The sequence below is a fragment of the Mustela lutreola genome, chromosome 5, assembly GCF_030435805.1.
Source record: "Mustela lutreola isolate mMusLut2 chromosome 5, mMusLut2.pri, whole genome shotgun sequence".
In the NCBI taxonomy this organism is placed as follows: domain Eukaryota; kingdom Metazoa; phylum Chordata; class Mammalia; order Carnivora; family Mustelidae; genus Mustela; species Mustela lutreola.
This window is the reverse complement of record NC_081294.1, coordinates 29,379,255-29,403,517: the sequence shown is the minus strand read 5'-3', so window position 1 is coordinate 29,403,517 and position 24,263 is coordinate 29,379,255. Positions and strand designations below refer to the sequence as shown.

The following is a 24,263-nucleotide window of genomic DNA, read 5'->3' as shown; positions in this document are numbered from 1 at the left end:
TTTTGTTTTTTTTTTCTCAGCTTTATTGAGGTATGGTTGAAAAATTGTAAGATATTTAAATATACAATGTGATGAATTAATAGACATATATATAGTGAAAAGATTCCCTTCATCTAATTAACACATTCAACACCTCACATACTTTTTTTTTTTGGTTAGACATACAAGTTCTACTCTCAGCAAATTTCACTTCTGTAATGCAGTGTTGTCAGCTATAGTTATCATATTACATTAGCTTCTCAGACCTCATTTATTTTATAACTGAAAGTTTGTATAGGCATACCTAGTTTTATTGCACTTTGCTTTATTGTATGTTGCAGATACTACAGTGCACCCTGCACTGGGCAAATTTGTCTGTACCATTTTCTAGTAGCATTTGCTTGCCTCATGTCTCTGTAACATTTTGACAATTCTTGCAATATCTTAAACTTTTTCATTATCCTTATATTTGTTATATATTTATGATCAGTAATCTTTGATGTTAGGATTGTAATTGCTTTGGGGCACCACAAACTATGCCCATATTAGATGATGAGCTTCATCAATAAATGTGTGTGTTTTGACTCTACCCCCAACTGGCTATTCCCCCATCTCCCGCCCTCTCCTCCAACCTCCATTTTCCCTGAGACACAACAATATTGAAATTAGACTAATTAATAATTCCACAATGGCCCCTAAGTGTTCAGGTGAAAGAGAGTCACTTGTTTCTCAATTTAAGTCAAAGGCTAGAAACGATTAAAATTAATGAAGATGGTATGTTGAAAGGTGAGATAAGCCAAAATCTAGACTTCTTGCAACAAACAGCCAAGTTGTGAATGCAAAGGAAAAGTTCTTTTTTTTTTTTTTTAAAGATTTTTTATTTATTTGACAGGCAGAGATTACAAGTAGGCAGAGAGGCAGGCAGAGAGAGAGAGGAAGAAGCAGGCTCTCCACCTAGCGGAGAGCCCGATGCGGGGCTCGATCCCAGGACCCTGGGATCATGACCTGAGCCGAAGGCAGAGGCTTTAACCCACTGAGCCACCCAGGCGCCCCGCAAAGGAAAAGTTCTTAAAGGATATTAAAAGTGCTAGACCAGTAAACACATGAATGATAAGAACATGGAACAGCCTTATTGCTGATATGGAGAAAGTTTTAATGGTCTGGATGGAAGATCAGAGCAGCTACAACATTCCCTTAAGCTGAAGCCTAGTCCCAAGCAAGGCCCTGACTCTTCAATTCTGTGAAGGCCGGGAGAGGTGAGGAAGCTGCAAAAGAAAAGTCTGAAGCTTAAGCTGAGGTTGATTCACAAGGTTTAAAGAAAGAAGCCATTTTCATAACTAAAAGTACAAGATGAAGTAGCAAGTGCTGATGTAGAAGATCCTGCAAGTTATCCAAAAGATCTAGCTAGAATAGTTAATGAAGGTGGTTACACTAAACAACAGATTTTCATTGTAGACAAGATAGCCTTATACTGGAAGAAGATGCCATCCAGGACTTTACTAAAGTCAATAAAGGTAAAGTCAATGCCTGGATTCAAAACACAGGCTGACTCTCCCACAGGTGCCATTGAGCTGCCCTGTTCATTAGCATACAAGCAGAGGGAGCTGAGGGCAGCTAACTGGACCCCAGATTTTTGCTGAGCTTTACCATAAACTCCAAGTCCCAGGGCATTTGTATAGCTGCCCTTCTGGGATAAAGTGTCACTAGCCACAGCACAGCAAGATGCTCCCACAGAGGGTCAGCATAGGTCCATGCCATGCCAGGTTCCTAAAATTTGGAGTTTTGAAACCCAGCGGGCATACTTGAGATAAAACAGGATGACTATGTGGACAGACAGCTCAGACACAGACAGAGTGAAGGCAAGGATCTGACAGAAGCCTGGGACACAGCGGGGGAGGTTGTTTGCTCATCTCTGAGGGCTTCCTGTACAGTGGTGGGCATAAACTCCCCTCTCTGGGGACAAGAGAGCAAGCTGATGTCATTTCCTCTTCCCCCTGCATCAATACAGGTGAACGTCATTGAGCAGCATGGCACACCATAGTGGAGGCTTGAGCCACTTACACCAACCCCCACTCCTCTGCACTCTGCAGGTGCTTCTGAACTAGGGCAAATGTGCCTGAGAGTCATAGGAGCAGCAGGCTCCCCCTATCCCCCTGCAGAAGATCACACAGATCCCCTGCATGCATCAATCCTACTGACCATAGAGTGCTGCAAAATTTAAGCACTAAGAGAAATAGGCTCTAACTTGCCTGCCTTCTTTCCTTCCTTCCTTTTCTTCTTTCCTTCCTTCTTTCAGAGAGAGCACATGCAGGGAGGGTCAGAGGGGAGGGAGAGGGAGAGAGAATATCAAGTACTCCATGGTGAAAGTGGAACCTGACATCGGCTTTAGTCTCCCAACCCTGAGATCATGACCCTAGTCGAAATCTGAGTTAGATGCTTAACTGACTCAGCCACCCAGGCGCCCCGGACCTAGCCTCTTTTAAGCCGACCAAAACACACCTAGTTAAAACTTGTCACACAACTGGAAAATGTCCATATACTCCCCACTGCAGGAAGGGAGAAACTCTGCAGAGGACTGACCTGAGGGAAAAAGCAGCCAAACATGACAGCAGAATGCACAGAGCATATACCAGAAACACTTCATGAAGCACCAGGTCTTGGATGATATAGAAACTCTTCTTAATATAGCCATTACTCCCAGGAGCAGGAAACATGACTCGCTTTCTAACACACAGAAGACAGAGACCTAGACAAAATACCAAGATGGAGGAATTCACCCTAAAAGAAAGACGAAGAGGTCACTGCCAGGGATCTAATCAAAACTGATAGAAGCAATACACCTGAACCAGAATTTAAAACAACAATCATAAGAAACTAGTCTGGCCAAAATAAAAAATGCTACAACAAGATGCAAAACTGACTGGATGTAGTGACTACAAGACTGGCAGAAGCAGAGGAATGAATAGTGATGTAGGAGATAAAATTATGGAAAATAATAAAGGTGAGAAGAAGAGGGAAAGAAAAATTGGATCATGACTATAGACTTAGGGAACTCAGAAACTCCATAAAATGTAATAATATCCGTATCATAGGAGTCCCAGGAGAAGAAGAGAGAAAAAAGGCCAGAAAGTTTATTTAGTAAATTATAGGTGAAAACGTCTCTAATCTGGGGAAGGAAACAGACGTCCAAATCCAGGAGGGACAGAATACTCTAATCAAAATCAACAAAAGCAGGCCAACACCAAGACATATCATAGTAAAATTTGCAAAATACAGAGGTAAGGAAAAAATCCTGAAAGCAGCAAGGGAAAAGAAAATCCTGATGTACAAGAGAAGACAAATAAGGTTTAGCAGGTCTCTCCACTGAAACCTGGCAGGCCAGAAGGGAGTGGCACGATATATTCAACGTGCTTATGGGGAAAATATACAGCCAAGAATGCTCTATCTGGCAAGGCTGTCATTCAGAATAGAACGAGGGATAAAGAATTTCCTAGACAAACAAAAACTAAAGGAGTTTGTGATCACTTAATCAGCCCTGCAAGAAACATTAAAGGGGACTCTGAGTGGGAAAGAAAGACCAAAAGTATCAAAGACCAGAAAGGAACAGAGACAATCTACAGGAATAACAATTTTATGGGTAATACAATGGCATAAATTCTTATCTATCAATAATCACTCGGAATGTAAATAGACTAAATGTTCTGGTCAAACTATGTAGAGTCTCAGAATAGATAAAAATAAAAACAAAACCAAGACCCATCTATATGCTACCTACAAGAGACTCATTTTAGACCTAAAGACACCTACAGATTGGAAGTGAGGGATAGAGTACCATTTATCATGCTAATGGATGTCACATGCCCTCCTTTCTTTTTTTTTTTAAGATTTTATTTATTTATTTGACAGACAGAGATCACAAGTAGGCAGAGAGGCAGGCAGAGAGAGAGAGAGAGAGAGAGGGAAGCAGGCTTCCTGCGGAGCAGAGAGCCCGATGCGGGGCTCCATCCCAGGACCCTGAGATCATGACCCGAGCCGAAGGCAGCAGCCCAAACCACTGAGCCACCCAGGCGCCCCTCACATGCCCTCCTTAATGCCCATCAGACAAACTATATTTTAAACAAAAGATTGTAACAAGAGATGAAAATGGGCACTACATCACAATCAAGGGGTCTATCCAACAAGAAGATCTAACAATTGTACATACTTATGCCCCCCAACTTGGGAACACCCAAATATATAAATGAATAATAACAACATAAATAAACTCATTGTTAACAATACATAATATTAGGGGCCTTTAACACCCCACTTAAAGCAATGGACAGATCATCTGCATAGAAAATCTTCAAGGAAACAAGGCCTGTGAATGACACCCTGGACCAGATGGACTTAACAGATGTATTTGGAACACTGCATCCTAGAGCATCAGAATACAGATTCTTTTCTAGTGAACATGGAAGGTTCTCCAGGATATATCACATACTGGGTCACAAATCAGGCCTCAAAAAGATTGAGATCATACCATACATATTTTCAGACCACCATACTATGAAAGTTGAAGTATATCACAAGAAAAAAAATTGGAAAGACCATAAATTCATGGGAGTTAAAAAACATCCTATTGAAGAATGAATGGGTTAACCAGATAATGAAAGAAGAAATACAAAAAATACATGGAAGCAAATGAAAATGAAAACATGATGGACCAAAACAGTCGTAAGAGGGAAATACATAGTAGTACAGGCCTACCTCAACAATCAGGAAAATTCTCAAATAAACAACCTAACCTTTCACCTAAAGGAGCTAGAAAAGAAACATCAAATGAAGCCTAAATCTAGCAGAAGAATAATAAAGCTAATAAAGGTAATAAAGCTAAGAGCAAAAATAAATGATAGAGAAGCATATAAGCAAACAAAAAACCAGAACAGATCAGTGAAACTAGGAGCTGGTTGTATGAAGAATTAACAAAATTGATAAGCCCCTAGCCAGACTTATCAAAAAGGAAAGAGAAAAGACCCAATTAAATGGAATAATGAGTAAGAGAGAGATCACAACCATCACCATGGAAATACAATTATAAGTGACTATTATGAGCAATTAATTATATGCCAACAAATTAAGCAATCTGGAAGAAATGGATACATTCCTAGAAACATATAACTACTAAAATGGAAATAGGAAGAAATAGAAAATTTGAACAGATATATAACCAGCAAATAAATTATTCACTCAATAAATTATTCAGTAACCAAAAATCTCCCAATAGTGGCACATGGGTAGCTCAGTCAGTTAAGTGTCAGACTCTTGATTTCAGCCCAGGTCATGATCTCAGGGTTGTAAGATCAAACCCGGCATTAGGTTCTGCACTGGGGGCGGAGCCTGCTTAAGATTCCCTGCCTTTGCCTCTGCTCCTCCCCTTCCCTCTTTAATTAATTAAATATTTTTAAAAGTCTCCTAACAACAAAAGTCCAGGGCCAGATGGCTTCCCACGGGAATTCTACCAAACATTTAAAGAAGAGTAACGCTTATTCTTCTCAAACTGTTCCAAAAAATAGAAATGGAAAGAAAACTTCAAGTCATTCTGTAAGACCAACATTACCTTGATTTCCAAACCAAAGACCTCACTAAAAAGGGAGAATTATGGGCCAATGTCCGTGATTAACATAAGTGCAGAAATTCTCAACAAGATACTAGCAAATCAAAGTCAATAGCACATTAAGAGAATTATTCACCATGATCAAGTGGGATTTATTCCTGGACTGCAGGTGTGGTTCAGTATTCACAAATCAATCAACATGATACACCACATTAATAAAAGAAAGGGTAAGAACCGTAAGATCCTCTCAGTAGATGCAGAAAAAGCATTTGACAAAGTACAGCACCCATTCTCTTTTTTCTTAGAAATTTTTTTTTTTTTAAGATTTATGTACTTTAGAGAGAAAGCACTAGTGGGGAGAGGAGCAGAGACAGAGGGAGAGAATCTCGAGCAGACTTCCTACTCAGCATAGAGCCCAATGAGGGGCTTGATCTCACAATCTTGAGATTATGACCTGAGCTGAAATCAAGAGTTGGATGCTCAACCACCTGAGCCACCGAGGTGCCCAGGTACCCATTCTTAATAAAAACCCTCAACAAAGTAGAGATAGAGGGAATACACCTCAATATCATAAGGACATATACGAAAGACCCACAGTTATCATCCTCACTGGGGGAAAAAGCAGAGCTTTTCTGCTATGGTCAGGAACAAGACAGGGATGTCTACTCTCACCAGTGTTGTTTGACATAGATCTGGAAGTCCTAGCTTAAGTAATCAGACAACAAAAAGAAAGAAAAGGCATCCAAATTGGTAAGGAAGAAGTGAAACTTTCACTATTCACAAATGACATGATGCTCTGTATAGAAAACCCAAAAGACTCCACCAAAAAATTACTAGAACTGATACAGGAATTCAGCAAAGTTGCAGGGTATAAAATCAATGTATAGATGTCTGTTGCATTTCTATACAACAATAATGAAGCGGCAGAAAGAGAAATCAAGGAATCAATTCCATTTACAATTGCACTAAAACCATAAGCTAGCTAAGAAGAAACCTAACCAAAGAGGTAAAAGATCTGTATTCTGAAAGAATATGAAAGAAATTGAAGATGACAAAGAAATGGAAAAACATTCCATACTTAGGGATTGGAAGAATAAATATTGTTAAAATGTCTGTATTACTCATAGCAATCTACACATTTGATGAAATCCCTATTAAAATACCAACAGCATTTTCCCACAGAGCTAGAACAAAGAATTCTAAAATTTGTATGGAACCCTAAAGACTGTGAATAGCCCAAGCAATTTTGAAAGCTGGAGTCACCACAATTTTAGATTTCAAGCTATATAACAAAGATCTAATCAAGACAGTATGGTACTGACACAGAAACAGATGCATGGATCAATGGAACAGAATAGAAAGCCCAGAAGTGGGCCCACAGTTATATGGTCAACTAATCTTCAACAAAGAAGGAAAGAATATCCAATGGAAGAAAAGATAGTCTCTTCAACAAATAGTTGGGAAAACTGGGCAGCTACATGCAGATGAATGAAACTGGACCACTTTCTTACACCATACAAAAAATAAATAAATTCAAAATGGATGAAAGACCAAAATGTGAGACAGGTATCCATCGAAATTTTAGAGAAGAACATAGGCAGCACCCTCTTTGACCTCAGCTGCAGCAGCTTCTACTAGACACATTTTTGGAAGCAAGGAAAACAAAGGCAAAATGAACTATTGGGACTTCATCAAGATAAAAACCTTCTGCACAGCAAAGAAAACCACCAACAAAACTAAAAGGCAACCTGCGGAATGGGAGAACATATATGCAAATGACATAGCTGATGAAGGGTTAATATCCAAAGTATATAAAGAACGTATCAAAGTCAACACACAAAGAGCAGATAATCCAAGCAAGAAATGGGCAGAAGACTTGAAGAGACATTTTTCCAAAGAAGACATCTAGATGGCTAACAGACATGTGAAAAAATGTTCAACATCATTCATCATTGGGGAAATACAAATGAAAACCATGATGAAATACTACCTCATACCTGTCAGAATGGCTAAAATTAGCACAGGAAACAATAGATGTTGGTAAGAATGCAGAGGAGGGAACCCTCTTAGACTATTCATGTGAATGCAAGCTGTTGCAGCACTCTGGAGAACAGTAGGGAGGTTCGTCGAAAAGTTAAAAATAAAGTTAAAAATAAAGATGTCCAACAACCCAGCAATTACACTACAGGAATTTGTCTAAAGGATACAAATATACTGATTCAAAGGGCACATGCACCCTGATGTTTATAGCATCATTATCAACAATAGCCAAATTATAGAAAGAGCCCAAATGTTCATTGACTAATGACTGGATAAAGAAGATGTGGGAGGCACATAGAAAGAGCCCAAATGTTCATTGACTAATGACTGGATAAAGAAGATGTGGGAGGCATGGTCCCAGGATCCTGGGATTGAGCCCTGCAAAGGGCTTTCTGCTCAGGCGGGGAGCCTGCTTCCTCTTCTCTCTCTGTCTGCCTCTCTGCCAACTTGTGATCTCTGTCTGTCAAATAAATAAATAAAATATAAAAAGAAGATGTGGAATATACATACAATGGGATAGTACTCAGCCATAAAAAAGAATGAAATCTTGAATTTTCAATGACATGGATCAGAGCTAGAGCATATTATGTTAAGCAAAGTTAGTTAGAGAAAGACAAATACCATGTGATTTAACTCATACATGAAATTTAAGAAACAGAACAGATAGATATAGGGGAAGGGGAAAAAAAGAGAGGGAGACAAACCATAAGACACTCTTAACTATAGAGAACAAACTGTGGGTTGCTGGAGGGGAAGTGGACAGGAGATGAGTTAAATGCATGATGGGTATTAAGGAGGGCACTTGTGATGAACACTGGGCATTGTATGTAGATGATAAATCACTAAATTCTACTCCTGAAACCAATATTATACTGAATGTTAACTAACTAGAATTTAATAAAAACTTAAAAAAAGATATGATTAAAAAAAAAATAGGGGCACCTAAGTGGCTCATCACTTGAGGTCTGACTCTTGATTTAGGCTCAGGTGATCAGCTCAGGGTCATGGGATTAAGCCCCATGGTGCCTCAGTGTAGGTCTCTTTGAATTTATATTATTTAGAACTCTGGGCTTCCTGGATCTCAATGTCTATTTCTTCCCTCATATTTGAGAAGTTTTCAGTTATTATTTCTTGGAATAAGCTTTCTTCTCCTTTCTCTTTCCCCTTCTTCTGGGGCTACTATCCCATAAGTCCCTTAAGTTATGTTCATTCTTTTATTTTTTTTCTTTTTCCTCCTCTGATTGGATGAATTCCACTGCCCTGTCTTTGAGTTTTTTGATCCTTTCTTCCACTTGATCCAATCTGCCTTTAAAGCTCTCCATTGAATTTTTCAGTTCAATTATATTCTTTAGCTCTGTTATTTCTGTTTGATACTTTTTGTATTATCTCTTTGTTGAAATTCTCTTTGTTCATGCATCACTTAAATTATCACTTTGTTCATCCCCTGACCTCTGTAAACATGATTTTGAATCTCTCTCAGGATATATCATTATTTCCATTTCATTAAGATCTGTTTCTAGAGGTTTATCTTGTTCATTTGTTTGGAACATATTCCTGTTTCTTGATTTTACTTGACATTCTATGTTGATTTCTGTCCATTAGATAAAACAGTCACACCTCCCAGGTTGGGTAGAGTGGTCTCATGTAGGAGATAAACCTCATCAATTAGCTTCACCTGGGCTTTTGTTTGGCTCTGAAATCTTTGTGATGGTCTAAGTCTTCTTCTTTGTTCTTAGTGGTTCCCAGTAATTGGGGGTAACCAAGACCTATCAGTGTCCCAAAGGTGTAGGTCACATTTAGGATGTAGGTACACAGTGACTAGAAATTACACTCTCAGGCAGCATGTGGCAAAATATGTAGGTAAGAGAAACTGGAAGATGGGTGTTTTTGCTCACTCTGTGAGGCCCAGGTAAATAGCTACAGGGGTTCTTCTTTCTCTGTTACATTCCTTTGGGACTCATAAATGCAAGTTCAGTTGGTTGTCAGAGACAGGTGATCTGGGGACCTTTCCTTCAGGCAGCAGTTGCAAAAGCTGGGGCACCCAAATGTGTGTACAAGCTGCTTGCAGGGAGATACTGGTGACTTGAAATGGACTAGAAAGAGAAAGCAGGGGAATTGTCCATCAACATCCCAGTCTCCTTGGTATCATAGTTAGCTCCTAGAAGTATGCAGCTGGATTCCTTCCAGGGGAAGACTGGGAGATGGGTGTTTTCACGTGAGCCTTTTGGGGATAGCTGCAATGAGTGCTCATGTTCCTGTTAATAGACGCTGCTTTGTTTGCTATGGTCCTGTGGGACTTATGGATGCAACCCTCACTGGCTTTCAGAGCTCAGTGTTTGGAGGCCCTCCCTCAAGTGGGCATCTTAAAAGTTAGAGTGCTCAGTGTGGAGTCTGAACCTCACTCAGAGTGAGGTTGGGAGTTCCCTCCTGCTTATAGGGTACTGTGCTTCAGTAGGGTTTATGGTGAGTGTGTCTCATTGTTTTCTATGTATCTCTGTGGGGATATTTTCTCATTTGTTTGATATGTAGGAATCCATCAGGTAGTGATTAGATTTCTTTCAGCATTAATTGCTTTGTGTGTAGTTGTACATTCACTGTGTCTGTGGGAGGAGGGGAATTCAGGAACCTCCTATTGTCACCATCTTGGTTGACTTACCTCCACTCATTCTAATTCTATATTTGTCTTCTTTCATTTCATTTTATTTTCTTGTTTTCTTTAGTGGGGAGAGAAAAAGAGAAAGAAAGAACCACATTTGTTCTATTTTGAAGTGCCTTCATTCTGGGGTGCCTCTAAAAATATAATGAAAAGTAGGGAACTCAGGGGTGCCTAGGTGGCTCAGTGGGTTAAGTCTCTGCCTTCAGCTTGGGGTCATGATCTCAGGGTCCTGCTATCGAGCCCCACATTGGGCTCTCTCCTTTCTCTCTGCTAGCTTCTCTGCCTACTTATGCTCTCTCTCTCTCTGTCAAATAAATAAGATCTTAAAAAAAAAAAAAAAAGAAAGAAAAGTAGGGGATTCAATTGTGAATTCTAACTAATGGAAATGGTTTGTTTTTAGGTGCTAGAGAATTATTACAGTCAGTCTCAGAATGTACCCAGCATAAAGAGTGATTGCAAACCAGATGCTGGCTGTTCTGTCACAGTAGCCACTCAAGATCGGACTGAGGAAAGAAATGATCAAAATGAATCTCATCAAAGTATCCTGAAGTAAGTTTTTGATTATACATTCCTTTTCAGTGGATGATATCCGTTTGATGTTGTTTGGGCTTAATGGCAAGAATCGAACCCTTGAAAGATAAAGAAATGAACATTTCTTGGAGCTGTGGAGAAGGAGGAAGAGAGTACTTTCTGTAGTGCTTTAACAATTCATTGCAAAATATTTTTTTCCCTGTTGGTCTAGCTTATATCTTCTGAGAGAGGAGCTAATTCGCATTCTGAGAATCCTCTCTTATTATGTTAATTTCCTGTGTCAGAGGAAGTTGAGCTAATCATTTCATCCATTTTTACATATGAAGCAATATATCTTTGAATAACAAGATTGAACCTTTAATGGCAGGGAGATTCCTTTGTGAGAATGGCAGATTTCATAGATTGATTATGTTATTTGAGTAAATAAAAATGGGGATGTTTAGTCATTCGTTGAACAACATTTTATTGACCTTCTACTATGTACCACACATGGTTAAAAAACAGAACACAATAAATATGAAACATTATGTTCCTTTTCAGTAAATGGGATCAATTGAAAGCAAGCTTTTTTGTTTCTAAGAATGACTTAGAATTCTAGCTGCTTTATTTTTGTCAGTAGAATGCCAACCGAAGCATATAATCCTGAAGTAAAAGAAACCAAAGATGAGATTATTTCTGTCACTGATGATACTGAAAAAGAACTTATAGATATTGATGAGGATCTTTTAGAAGTAAAAACATTTAACCAAGAGGAAATGGAAATACACCTATCAGACTATGAAGGTCAGTTCATTTGGCTAATCTTTTTATTTGACTTTTATTAATTTTAAGTTGGGGAATGATTATCTGAGATAATTTATTTAGTCATATATTTAAATTAGGATGTTTACAATTACCTAAATCCAAAAGTTAAAAGAGACCTCTTGGTCCTGTGTGGCTCAGTTGGTTAAGCATACAACTCTTGGTTTTGGCTCAGTTTGTGGCCTCAGGGCCATTGGCAGGCTCTATGCTTGATGGGCAGTCTGCTCGAGATTCTCTCTGTCCCTTTCCCTCAGCCCCTCCCTGAATAAAATAAACAAATCTTTTTAAAAAAGTGCAATATTTATGAAATGTTGAATGCATTTTACCTCATAACCTGAATTTACAATTATTTTGCCTTGGTTATGTAACTATCATGGGCCTCTTCATTTTTGTGAACCAATTCTATGAAACTACTTGGCAGTCTTTGATAAAACAGAAACTTTCAGAGCATTGATTGGAGTTAAACACACTGACATGGGGTCGCTCAAGTCTTATAAGGGATTCATTTAATGAACAGGGGTTATCTCCTGTTGTTTTTATTTTTATTATTTTTATTTTTTTAAAAAAAGATTTTATTTATTTATTTGACACAGAGAGAGAGTACAAGCAACCAGAGAAGCAGGCAGAGAGAGAGGAGGGGAAGCAGGCTCCCCAGTGAGCAGAGAGCCCGACGTGGGGCTCGATCCCAGGATCCTGGGATCATGACCTGAGCCGAAGGCAGAGGCTTTAACCCACTGAGCCACCCAGGCACCCCTCTCCTCTCCTGGTGTTTTTTAAAAAACATTTTTATATGTCTGTTGACCATTTGTATGTCTTCTTCAGAGAAATGTCTGTTCATGTCTTCTGCTCTTTTCTTGATTGGATTATTTGTTCTTTGGGTGTTGAGTTTGATAAGTTCTTCAAAGATTTTGGATGCTAGCCCTTTATCTGTAAAGACATTTGCAAATATCTTTTCCCATTCTATCAGTGCTCAATATCATTTGGCATCAGGGAAATACAAATCAAAACCACAATGAGAGACTACCTCACACCAGTCAGAATGGCTAAAATTAACAGGTCAGGAAGCAACAGTGTGGCAAGGATGCAGAGAAAGCAGAACCCTCTTTTACTGTTGGTAGGAACGCAGTCTGTTGTGTAGCCACTCTGGAAAAGAGTACTGAAGTTCCTCAAAAAGATGAAAATAGAGCTACCTTCGACCCAGCAATTGCACTACTAGGTATTTAGCCCTAAGATACAATTGTGATGATCTGAAGGGGTACCCGTTCTCCAATGTTTATAGCAGCAATGTCCACAATGACCAAACTATGGAAAGAGCCCAGGTGTCCATCAACAGATGAACGGATAAAGAAGATATGGTACGCGCGCGCGCACACACACACACACACACACACACACACAATGGAATATTACTCAGCCATCAGAAAGGATGAATACTTAACCATTTACACTGATGTGGATGGAATTGGATGGTATTGTGCTGAGTGAAATAAGTCAATCAGAGAGAGACAATTACCATATGATCTCACTCATACGTGGAGCCTAAGAAACAAAACAGGATCATGGGGGGCAAGGGGGGGAAATAAAACAAGATGAAATAGAGAGGGAGACAGGCCATAAGAGACTCTCAATCACAGGAGACAAACAGGTTGCTGGTGGGGTTGGGGGGCAGGAGGGTAACTGGGTGATGGACTGTAAGGACAGCATGTGATATAATGAACACTGGGTGTTATATAAGACTGATGAGGGGTGCCTGGGTGGCTTAGTTATTAAGTGTCTGCCTTCAGCTCAGGTCATGATCCCAGGATCCTGGAATGAAGCCCCACGTTGGGCTCCCTGCTTAGCAGGAAGCCTGCTTCTTCCTCTCCTACTCCTCCTGCTTGTGTTCCCTCTCTCTGTGTCTCTGTCAAATAAATAAATAAAATCTTTAAAAAAAAAAGGCTGATGAATCACTGACCTCTACCTCTGAAACTAATAATACACTATATGTTATTTGAATAGTAGAATGAAAGAAGTAATTAATTAACTATATGTTAATTAACTATATGTTAATTAATTGAATTTAATTTAAAAACTTTTTATAAGGAGGATAGAAAATATTTCTGCCATTATACTTGTTTCCTGTAATATTCCTGAACCTTCTAAAAAGTAAACTGATTTCTTTTCTTTTCTTTTCTTTTTTTTTTAAAGATTTTATGTATTTATTTAATAAAGAGAGAGGTAGAAAGAGAGAGATGGAGAGAGCATGAACAGCAGGGAAGGGTAGAGAGAAGGAGGGAGAAGCAGACTTCCCCCCCGCTTTGCAAGGAGCAAATGAGGGACTTGATGCCAGGATCCTGGGATCATGACCTGAGCTGAAGACAGATGCTTAACCAACTGAGCCACCCAGGTGCCCCTAAACTGATTTTTTTCAAATTGTCACTCTTCTCTTTCTCCTTGTTTCCCTATAGAAGGTACCAAAGAGCCTGTTGGAAGTCTTAAAAGTTCCAATATTGCTGTTAACCTGCAGACTTTACCACAGCATTTAGAAGAAGTAAGTCAATAAGTAGCGGATAATGTTATTTAAATTATACTTAAGTGTTTTTATTTAATCATCCAGCCAAGGCTGTTATCTTTTTAAAAATGTGCTGTGGGTTGTAGAGAATATCCAGGCCATGCAGCATTTTTCTTTCACTGAAATTCCATCATTAGTAAGATGTCTAATGATTTCAAGCAATGAAATTTTTATTTCATAAACTGCTATAGTGAATTAACTTAAAATATTAGAGGTATTCTATATGCAAAATGTTTAATTTAGCTGTAGTATAGTTTTTGTACATCTATCACTTTAATGCACTATTTGTGTTCTCAAAACTACACTGCATTTTCAGTTGGAACATGGACATTTCTAATTATTAAAAAAATTCCTTCAAAAGGGATTAGTTTTTCTTGTCTATAGTTGTTTTCAGAACGTATTTATTAATCAGGTAATGATGGATATATGTAATTTACAGGTTATTTTTGAATGTAGGGTAAATAATTTCCACTGACATCATTTATCTCTGTATTTTTATATGCTCAGTTTCTCGGGGTGACAGGCCAAAGGCAGTTCACACAGTTAAAAATCTGATTAGAGCAGTACTGGGAATTCATTTAATGCTTGGTTTTTCACTTGCCTTTAGACTGTTTTTACCCAGGTGAATGGCTAATGTGACACTCAGGACACCTAAGACAATAATACCTATTTATATGACCCCTTTTATTTTTTGGTACTGTTAATTTTAACAGCATTCCACAGGAGAGGTTCAGTGTCCAAGGGAAGAACCACTGGAGTCATGTATGGAGAAAAAATCAACTGAACATAAATGGTAAGGGGGAAAAAATAAGGAAGTGGTCGTTACTGCCATCTGGGATTCATTTGATGAAGAGGTTATTTTTCTTATAATTTATAATATATGTTTTAAGGTGATTTGTATTCCTAGTGAAGTTTAACTTTATAGCAATGGTAAATGATAATCTTTAGTAAATGTTATAGATGTCTTAATCTTGGTAGAATGAAAGAAGTAATGGTATCTCAAATGCCTTTTGTTCTCCCATCACTATCAGCCTTATCAAAGTAAAATACAGCTGTAAATAGACCAGAGTTTATTCAGCTGCTAATTAGGGAAACACCTTGTCAAACTGATTCCATTTTTCTTGGATCAAATAAAGAACCATTATGAATCATAATTGTATGTGTAATTTTGTACACTGTATATTACTGCACACCATAGGGCTGTTGTACTGGCTAGCATATTATTGCTTCAAGGAGATCCAAAAGCAGTTGTAATCTGTTGCAGGTGGGACATGATTTCTTAATTTTTAGAATTTTTGAAGTTTCAGAATTGTAGAACTAACTTGAATAAGAGAAGCACCATCATTAGGTTTTCTTCCTCTTTTTAATATACAAATTTGTTCATTTCTTTGGACAGTTAACAAAAGAATATTTTAAATGTGATGTGCCTTTACAAATAGATATTTCTATTAAAAAACTAGCCTTTACGGTTTTCAATGTAATAAGGGCTCTCTGTAGTGTTTCTGAACAAAGTGTCTGTTTCTGCCATAGGTGGAATTTGAGGTCACTGCTAACCTCACTTCCCCGTTTTAGATTCTTTTATTTCTGCTGGGCAGTGAACAGTGTTCAAGTTTTATGTTCAGTCATTCAGATGTATTCTTTGCTGTTTGTTTGAATCTGTTACTAATTGCTATGGAGACAAATATAAACAGATTGTAATTATGAGCAAAGCATTATAGAGGATTAGAGAATGTTTAGACTCTTAGGTGGCTGAGCATTAGATCACCTGTACCTTAGGAAATGTGAAGAATATTTCCTAATCAGTTATCAGTCTTTAATTATAGTATGATCAAAGCCTTTTCAAATCCTGAATACACTGTTCCTTATTCATTTTGTGTAGATTCAAGGTCAGAAATTTCTAGGTAAGTATTTTTGTGTCCTCTAGTATTTTTATATAATCATATTTTATAAGTAGATAATAGAATGAAATGATGCCTATTGTGCCATTTTGAAATAGTTCTGAATGTTTTGACTAAAAACTAAGAGCAAAATGAAAGCAACATGAAGCATTGAAAGAGCAATGTAGGTACACTTTTCTGACACCTTTATTATTGGAAGATTTTCCTATAGCAGCTGTGCTTTAGATATATAGAAACTGGTCTGGAATAGTCTTTTTGAAAAAAAAGTGTAGTTGAGCCTTGGACAATATAGTTTTGAGTCACTTGGGTCCCCTTACATACAAAATTTTTTTTGATAACAATAGTTTGGTACTGCAAATGTATTTTTTTCTTATGACTTTCTTAATAACATTTTCCTTTCTCTAGCTTACTTTATTGTAAGAATATAGTATGCAGGGGCACCTGGGTGGCTCAGTGGGTTAAGCCTCTGCCTTCGGCTCGGGTCATGATCCCAGGGTCCTGGGATCGAGCTCCACATTGGGCTCTCTGCTCAGCAGGAAGCCTGCTTCCTCCCTCTCTCTTTGCCTGCTTCTCTGCCTACTTGTGATCTCTGTCTGTTAAAAATAAATAAATAAAATCTTAAAAATAAAAAAGAATATAGTATGCAACACATAACAACAAAATATGTTAATTGACTGTTTATAATAGGGTTTCTGGTCATCAGTAGGCTATGAGTAATTAAGTTTTTTTTTTTTAAGATTTTATTTATTTATTTATTTGACAGACAGAGATCACAGTAGGCAGAGAGGCAGGCAGAGAGAGAGGAGGAAGCAGGCTCCCCACTGAGCAGAGAGCCCCATGTGGGGCTCAATCCCAGGACCCTGAGATCATGACCTGAGCTGAAGGCAGAGGCTTAACCCACTGAGCCACCCAGGCACCCCAGTAATTAAGTTTTTAAGGAGTCAAGTTATATGTGGATTTTTGACTGCATGAGGATTAAACCCCCAACCCTCTTGTTTTTCAAGAGTCAACTGTAGTGGATATATTAGAAAGTTGCTTATTTTAGTTCTCTAACAGATTTCTAATAGTGTATGAAACGCTTTTAATTCTCTTACAGAACAGATTCATACAGTTCTGTCTTTTGAACTTCTTTAACAGAGACTGAACAGGGTGTTTAGTATTTAGAAATCTTGCTGAAATAGAATAACATAGCATAGCCTTACTTTAGAAGAATTCTCCATTATTATAATTTATCTCATTGCTACTTGTTGGAAACAAAGGCCAATAAAGTTGTCTTAAAATAGGCACGTCAAGGGGGAAATGGTGGCTTGTTGGCTCAGTAGGTTAAGCAACTGCCTTTGGCTCGGGTCATGATCTCAGGGTCCTGGGATCTAGCCCACACTGGACTCCTTGCACAGCAGGGAGTCTGCTTCTCCCCCTCTCTCTGCGCCTTCTCTTGCTTTTGCACTCACTCACTCACTCTCAAATAAATAAATAAAATAGTTTTTCAAAAAAACTAGGCAAGTCAGTTGTAATGCCTGTTTTTCATGGATTTGCAATGAGTTTTGTTACTGAGATGGCAAATATTATTGCTGAAACGGAATGAATATAAACCAAAATAATCTAAATGTGATTTAATATATTCTTTTCTTTTTAGAGACAGTGATCAATTTATTTGGATATAGTAATGGCTGCTCCCTTATTTAGTTTTTGAAATCAGTTTGCTTAGAAAACCTTTGAATATCTGCTGTGTCATCTCCAAACAATCATTTTATTTAAAAAGACCAAAAACTTACTTTGATCTTTAATTTTTATTCCTATATAGACATTTTTTGTTAGGGTTTAATTAAAGATTAGTTTGGAAAAGAAATGTTCATAATACTATTGTTTCACATTTAATGACGATCAACAGGAATTCACACTACCCATCTTAATTTAAACATTTTTTTAACCCATACTTTCTCTAGTTTTAATTCCATTCTGGATCATTAAGTTTAGTAAAAAAAAAAAAAAAAAATACTCCTAGTATAACTCATGAGACTATTGTTGTAGGTTTCAAAGTCAGGTGCTTGCAAGGACCAGGCAAGTCAGATAAACGTGTGAACTATTCTAGGTGGTAACACCATAGGGAGAGGACCGTGGCTGACTAGAGGTTACATCTCCTTTAATAAGACAAGGGCATTCACTTGAGCCCTTTGCTGATAACAAATTTGTCTGGTGGCTAAGGAGTAGAGAGTGATAGGCTTTACGGTTTAAATTTCTTGAAAACTTCCAGAAGGCCTTTAGAAGAAAAAGATGAGATAAAAATATTCAAATTGTAGATATCTGATTTGATTTTTTATTAAGTGTATTATATATATATGTGTGCTTCCACCTAGTGCACAGATCGCTGCATTTAAAGATGAATCTTCCTCAGTTCCACCTTTTGTATCAAATGGAGTCAGTGTTGCTTCACAAACACCTGTGCCACCACTGCAGCAGACCCAGAGAAATGAACCCAGGGTACAGTTGCCAGATTCTTCGGATTCTGTTAGGCAGATGCTCCAAGATGAAATGTTTAAATTAGTTCAGGTAAGCACCTCTCCCTATAAACAAGTAAATCTGCATGTGTGATATATATATATATAAGGATTTTAAATACAAACAAACTTCCAGAAATGGCCAAGTTGAAATGAAATTGCTGGCTTGGTTTCTCTGCTTTGGGCACTCTTCCTTTGTTATTCAGAGGTTCCTAACTCAAGGGCCTAGGGTCCAGGCTGAGCTACCTACTTCTCAAAGTGACTTCTTACATCTGTTCTCTTTGGGATGCAGCACTGCTCAGGAAAGTCAGGAGGGTGACAGTCAAACCAGATCAGCGGACTGTAGCTCAGAGGTAGCCAAAAAAATTTTTAACACAATCTGTCACGTCATATTTCTTATCTTCAAACTGAACTTTGGCTTGGTTTGAAATTGTCAGCTGCATTTAAAGTACTGTTCGCTTTGAATTTTTTCATCTTTTTCTCAATTGGTTATCCTTCACCACCAATTTTAAGTTATTTCCCTTTTCTATTTTATTTCTTAAACATTAATTTCCCTCAAACTTAATCCTCATTCGTGTATTCTACACTCACTTTCATATCCTTTTATGTGGTATAATATACCATTTTTATATTGATGCTTGGCACTAACTTTCTCTTTCAACTAAGTGCCCTGATGAGAATACTTTTTCAGCATGTCTCACTGTCTCATGAAACTTACTGAAACTGATTTTATCTTGATTTTTCCCCGTCCCTTCTTACCCTTTTCCATTTAGTAGCGTTAACTATTCTACCAGCTTAAAATTGTGGAAGCATTTCTGAAACTTCTTTTTTCTTTTTTAACCAAGGGACTTTGCTGGTAGCTGCCCTGTATTTTTAACAAATTCTCTGAATAATTCTGATGCACACAACAAATTGAGAATCACTGTCTTAGAAACATCTTTGCCTTTTTTCCCTACTCTATCCAGTGTTGTTCTGTGCCCTCCTAATTCTTCTGCCTACACTGTCAGTATAGCACTTGCTATTTCTATAGCTAAGCCAGCTTTAGAGTCAGAACTTCATACCTCCACTGTCTTATAGATGAATTTCCTAAGACATTCTTCTTCAGAATGTTTTAAAATATTCAGTAAATTTCAAGTACCAATTTGTATAATATGAAATCAGTCTTCTTTTCAAAATACAGAGTAAAAGGAAATACACTAAAAATCTCAGTATTAGTTATCTTTGAAGATAAGATAATAAGTGATTTTTATATTCTTTTTTGTGCTTTTTTTTTCATAATTAAAGGGAACTTACATTTTATTTTAACCTGCAGTGTTTTTCCACTGGTATGTTTTATTAAGTGCAAATTCTTCTGTTGTGTTTGAAAGACCCACCACCATCTTTTACATTCCCTCTTTTCCCATCGTACTGTCGTTAAGTCCCGTGGTTCTCAAAGTGTGGTCTCTGGATCTGTAGCATCAGCATCACTTAGACGACAGAAATGTAAATCCTCAGACCTCATCCCAGACCTATTAAAATCAGAAACTCTGGGGATAGGGTTCAGCAAAGAGTGCTTTCACAAGTCCTCCAGGTGATTCTGATTGCATGCTCAAGTTTGCAAACTCCTGTACTTGTCTGTCCTCTCTTCACAGCTGTATTAATTTCCTGTTCCGTCTGAACCAGTGTTTATGCTAGTGGCTCCCATGCTCTTCCACACACTGAAACACCCTGTCGTCTTAAAAAAAATATTAATCCTGGCTTCCATCCCCAGATATTCTGATTTTATTGGTCTGGGTGTGCTCTGGCCAAGGGGATTTCTAAATGCTTCTCAGGTGATTCTAGTGTGCCCCAGTTTGTCAAGCACTGGTAAATGCCTTTGCCTTTCACCTCATCAGCATTACCAGGGGAATTCCTCACTCTTTACCTGTTTGCCAATCTTTCCTTTTTTTCTTTCCTGAAAACCTGATCACAACACACTCATTTTAGGACTTCTTTGATTGTCATTACATTTAATCAGATCACTCCATTATGATCTCTGTGATGTTTATGTAAACTGCTTTATAGATAGTCCCAAGTCTCATTATGAGTCTATATTTCCAGTTGACAGCTCCTTGAAAAAGGGAAGGTATTCTTTTTCTTCTTCTTCTTCTTCTTTTTTTTTTTTTTCCAAAAAAATAAATCTCCTAGTTCTGCTTCCTGGGTCTGACATATATTACGGAAGTATGACTGTTAGTGGGATACTCAGATGATAGTTGTTGATTCTTTAGATTTTTTCACTACACTTTCAAATATTTAATTTTTATTTTATTCTAGCTGCAACAGATCAACTTCATGAGCCTAATGCAAATAGTAGGATCACCGTTTACTAACTTCCCAGATATACATCAACATCTACAGCAGCCTCAGCCTGTGCCTTTGGTGGGAAGTCAAGTATCAAATCCTACAAGAGGGAGTAATGATGCTGATGACACCAGTAGAAATTTTAAGGAGAGCTCTTTTATTAAACCACAGTCCAGGGGAGAGGACACCACAGAGCCTGGCAAGAAGAGTCCACATTGCCATAAAGGAATTGTGCAGTCTGATCAAGATAGTAATGGAAATTTACAGGTAATACATTTTAAAGATATCATTAAAGTTGTTCTAGTAGTTCAGTTGTTGGCTTTTTGTTATTTGAGCAAATGATTTTTTGGCAGTTACTGTGTTCTACCACCTCCAAAACATATTGAACATCATGTACAAAATACGAAGTTTGTAATGTATTCTAAATTTATGGGACACCTTTGGCTCAGGTCATGATCATGGGGTTCTGGGATTGAGCCCCGAGTTGGGCTCTCTGCTCAGCAGGGAGCCTGCTTCTCCCTCTCTGTCTTCCTGCTTCTCTACCTACTTGTGATCTTTTCCTCTGTCAAGTAAATAAATAAAATCTTAAAAAATTATAAATAAACTTGTGTAATAGTTTTTTTTTCTCTTCCAGAATGTACCACATGAGAGTGTTCCTTTATGTCAGTTAGAAGACCTGCCTCCCAATACAGGATTAACTCCAGCATCTCAAATCTTACCAGCAACTGCGCTGTCTCCAGCTCCTGCTGGAAATACTCCCTTCTACCTTCTGTCTCCATCTTCTCCCATTCCGAAGACACCTAGACTTATCCCAGCTGCAAAAAGTTTCAGACCTGGTGATGGTTTTCCTTTGCTTCAGTTTCAGTCGAAGCATGAATTTAAGTCCCTTTCCTTCCATACAGGAAGAGTTCCACAAGTTCCCTTCAGGCTCCTGCCACAGCCAAGAGAGGCATGGGGATTATCTGATTCCTTCCAGCCTCCTTTGCCACAGAGAACAATGCACACCACTTCCGTGTCCCATTTGAATTTAAGCCACTGTAATACTGAAGCCATAAAAAAAGCTGTTGAGCAGAAGAAATTGGCAGAACCTATAATTACAGAAATCCCTAAGCATGTGAACTTAGATCAGTGTGTTGGACAAGAAAACTTGACACCTCAACAGGACTCTTCAGTATTTATAAAACCAGGAAAACTACTTGATATTAAGCCAGGGCCCCTTGAGATATCTCCACAGAATTCCTTTGGACTTCCATTATTGCACCTGCAACTTAAACCTCCTTATATAGTTTCCTCTGCCTCAAGAGCATCAGGAACAATCCCCTCAATACCAACCAGAACTGGAGGAGAAGAAAGAAGATACCCAAGACTGTCATTACTTCATTCCTGCCTATCCCCAGAAAATATGGTAATGATTTTTGCAGAGTGATGCAAAAGTAGTCCTGCATTTTTCATACCACAAATACTATACATGAGATGAAAAGCTCTTACACCTTTCTTTTTAAAGAACAATGCTTCTAAAAAATTAAAAATAAATAGGAATAATGTTTTTGTTATTGGAAATAACATAAAATTCAGTTTAAAATGGTAATTAGGTATTTTAAAGATTTTAGGTCTATTTTGTACAGCAATGCTAGAATTTATGAGGCTTTTTCATAGTAGTATTTCTTCTGTGCAGAGAAGAAATAAGAAGTAAAACAAAATGACCAGTATTCTTGTTCATATGGGTCAGGGTATGTATGTGTCTGTTGAGAGAAAGGGAGGGGGCGTGTGTAAGTGTGCACACATGCATGTTTCTAGTAATTGTGATATGATTGCCTTCAAATCTGTTATACTTTAAAACTGCTAAATAGACCCCAGATCTATGAATGGTTGTGTATATTTAAATAATGGTATATTTTTAAAGTACTTAAAAAACCCACAGAATCCTCTTTAAAGTTGTAAGCTTTGGTTTATGAAATTCATATTATTTAGGCTCTAATCTTGTAAGTCAGTATTACCATCTTAGGAAGGTAAATGAATAATTAATGCTGTGGTACACTTTTGATTTTAAGATTTGAAGATGGTACGGGGGAAAGAAATGGTCATTCTTGAGAGGAAGTACTTATCATGCCTTCTTTTATTCTGAACATACTATGAACAGAAAAGAAAAGATTAAAGGTGTGGGAAAGTAGTAGACTTTTTGAGATGGCTTGGGAGAAATTTTCTTATTAGGACGGTATAATGAAGCCCTAAGTTACATTACCGGACATCAGTACTTATTAACATGCTGCTAATCTGTTCCATGCATAATCTCCACTTCTCTGTATACTTCTTATTTGAAGGAATTTTAAGTCAAATGGCAGAAATTATATATTTTATTTATAATTATAAGGAAGATTTTTTTAAATATAGAAAAGAAGAAGATTAGGACTTGTAGCTTAGTTTCTGAACTAAGATGACCCATTTGGCATTTCTAACCCTCTAAAATCATTTATTCTTCAAGCTTTGGATATTCATCATACTGGGCCAAATTAATTTGTTATCTTGATGTGTTCTATCTCTTGCACATTTTAATTTAATTTAAACAAATGTTTTCTCAATTTTTATTAACGTATTATGTAATTGAGGTTTGTAATCTTAAATTATTATGCTTTATTTCTTATAGTACAAAACCCCACAACTTATACCCCTTGAAAACCTCCTTGCATTCAAACAAAGCCAAGAGAAACTAACACATAATTTATTTGAACGAGGCGATTCTGGACACCTTCAGCTACTAAATGTCAAAATAGAACCATCTGAAATGAGACAAGGAAAGGACAGTAAAAAAAGGCAAGTTTTAAGTGAAATTTTATTTGTGAATATCACTTACCTGCAAGTGTCTTATTAGTTAAAATATCCTAGTTTTAAAGGTGAAAGTTACCTGGTTCAGCCTCCCAGCCTATACACAATTGCATATTCAATTTTCTTATCAAGTGTCATGCATTTAAACACATATTCTGGGGCATTCTGGGGCGCCTGGGTGGCTCAGTGAATGAAGCCTCTGCCTTCGGCTTAGGTCACGATCTCAGCGTCCTGGAATTGAGCCCCACGTCGGGCTCTCTGCTCAGTCGGAGCCTGCTTCACCCTCTCTCTCTCTGCCTGCTGCTCTGCCTACATGTGATCTCTCTTTCTGTCAAATAAATAAATAAATAAATAAAATCTTTAAAAAAATAAACACATATTCTGATTAGGAAAATTCCTGTACTGTGAGGGAGAAATATTATTTTTTACATTTTATTAAGGAATCCTTCACTGGAATCCATAGGCTGGAAGATTCTTTTACATTTTTCTTTTTTTTTCTTTTTAAAATTTTATTTATTTACTTGACAGACAGAGATCACAAGCAGGCAGAGAGGCAAGCAGAGAGAGAGGA

The 24,263-nt window shown here is 37.7% G+C and overlaps 1 protein-coding gene across 8 annotated transcripts in view; it reads left to right on the top strand.

Moving 5' to 3' along the window:
• CPLANE1 (ciliogenesis and planar polarity effector complex subunit 1) overlaps positions 1–24,263 on the top strand; it is a 141,916-nt gene that overhangs the window by 60,959 nt on the left and 56,694 nt on the right. For 6 of the 8 annotated variants that reach the window (XR_009353748.1, XM_059173820.1, XM_059173816.1 and 3 more), the window contains exons 27-34: positions 10,672–10,820; positions 11,419–11,585; positions 14,051–14,133; positions 14,868–14,947; positions 18,410–18,602; positions 20,843–21,136; positions 21,504–22,274; positions 23,514–23,680. Coding sequence is in view for 7 of the 8 variants with exons in the window: in XM_059173820.1 (XP_059029803.1) it covers positions 10,672–10,820; positions 11,419–11,585; positions 14,051–14,133; positions 14,868–14,947; positions 18,410–18,602; positions 20,843–21,136; positions 21,504–22,274; positions 23,514–23,680 (1,904 nt within the window). In the remaining variant the exon portion in view is untranslated. Of the gene's footprint in view, positions 1–10,671; positions 10,821–11,418; positions 11,586–14,050; positions 14,134–14,867; positions 14,948–15,977; positions 16,056–18,409; positions 18,603–20,842; positions 21,137–21,503; positions 22,275–23,513; positions 23,681–24,263 lie in introns of all 8 variants that reach the window. The other 2 variants (XM_059173822.1, XM_059173819.1) reach the window with 2 other exon arrangements.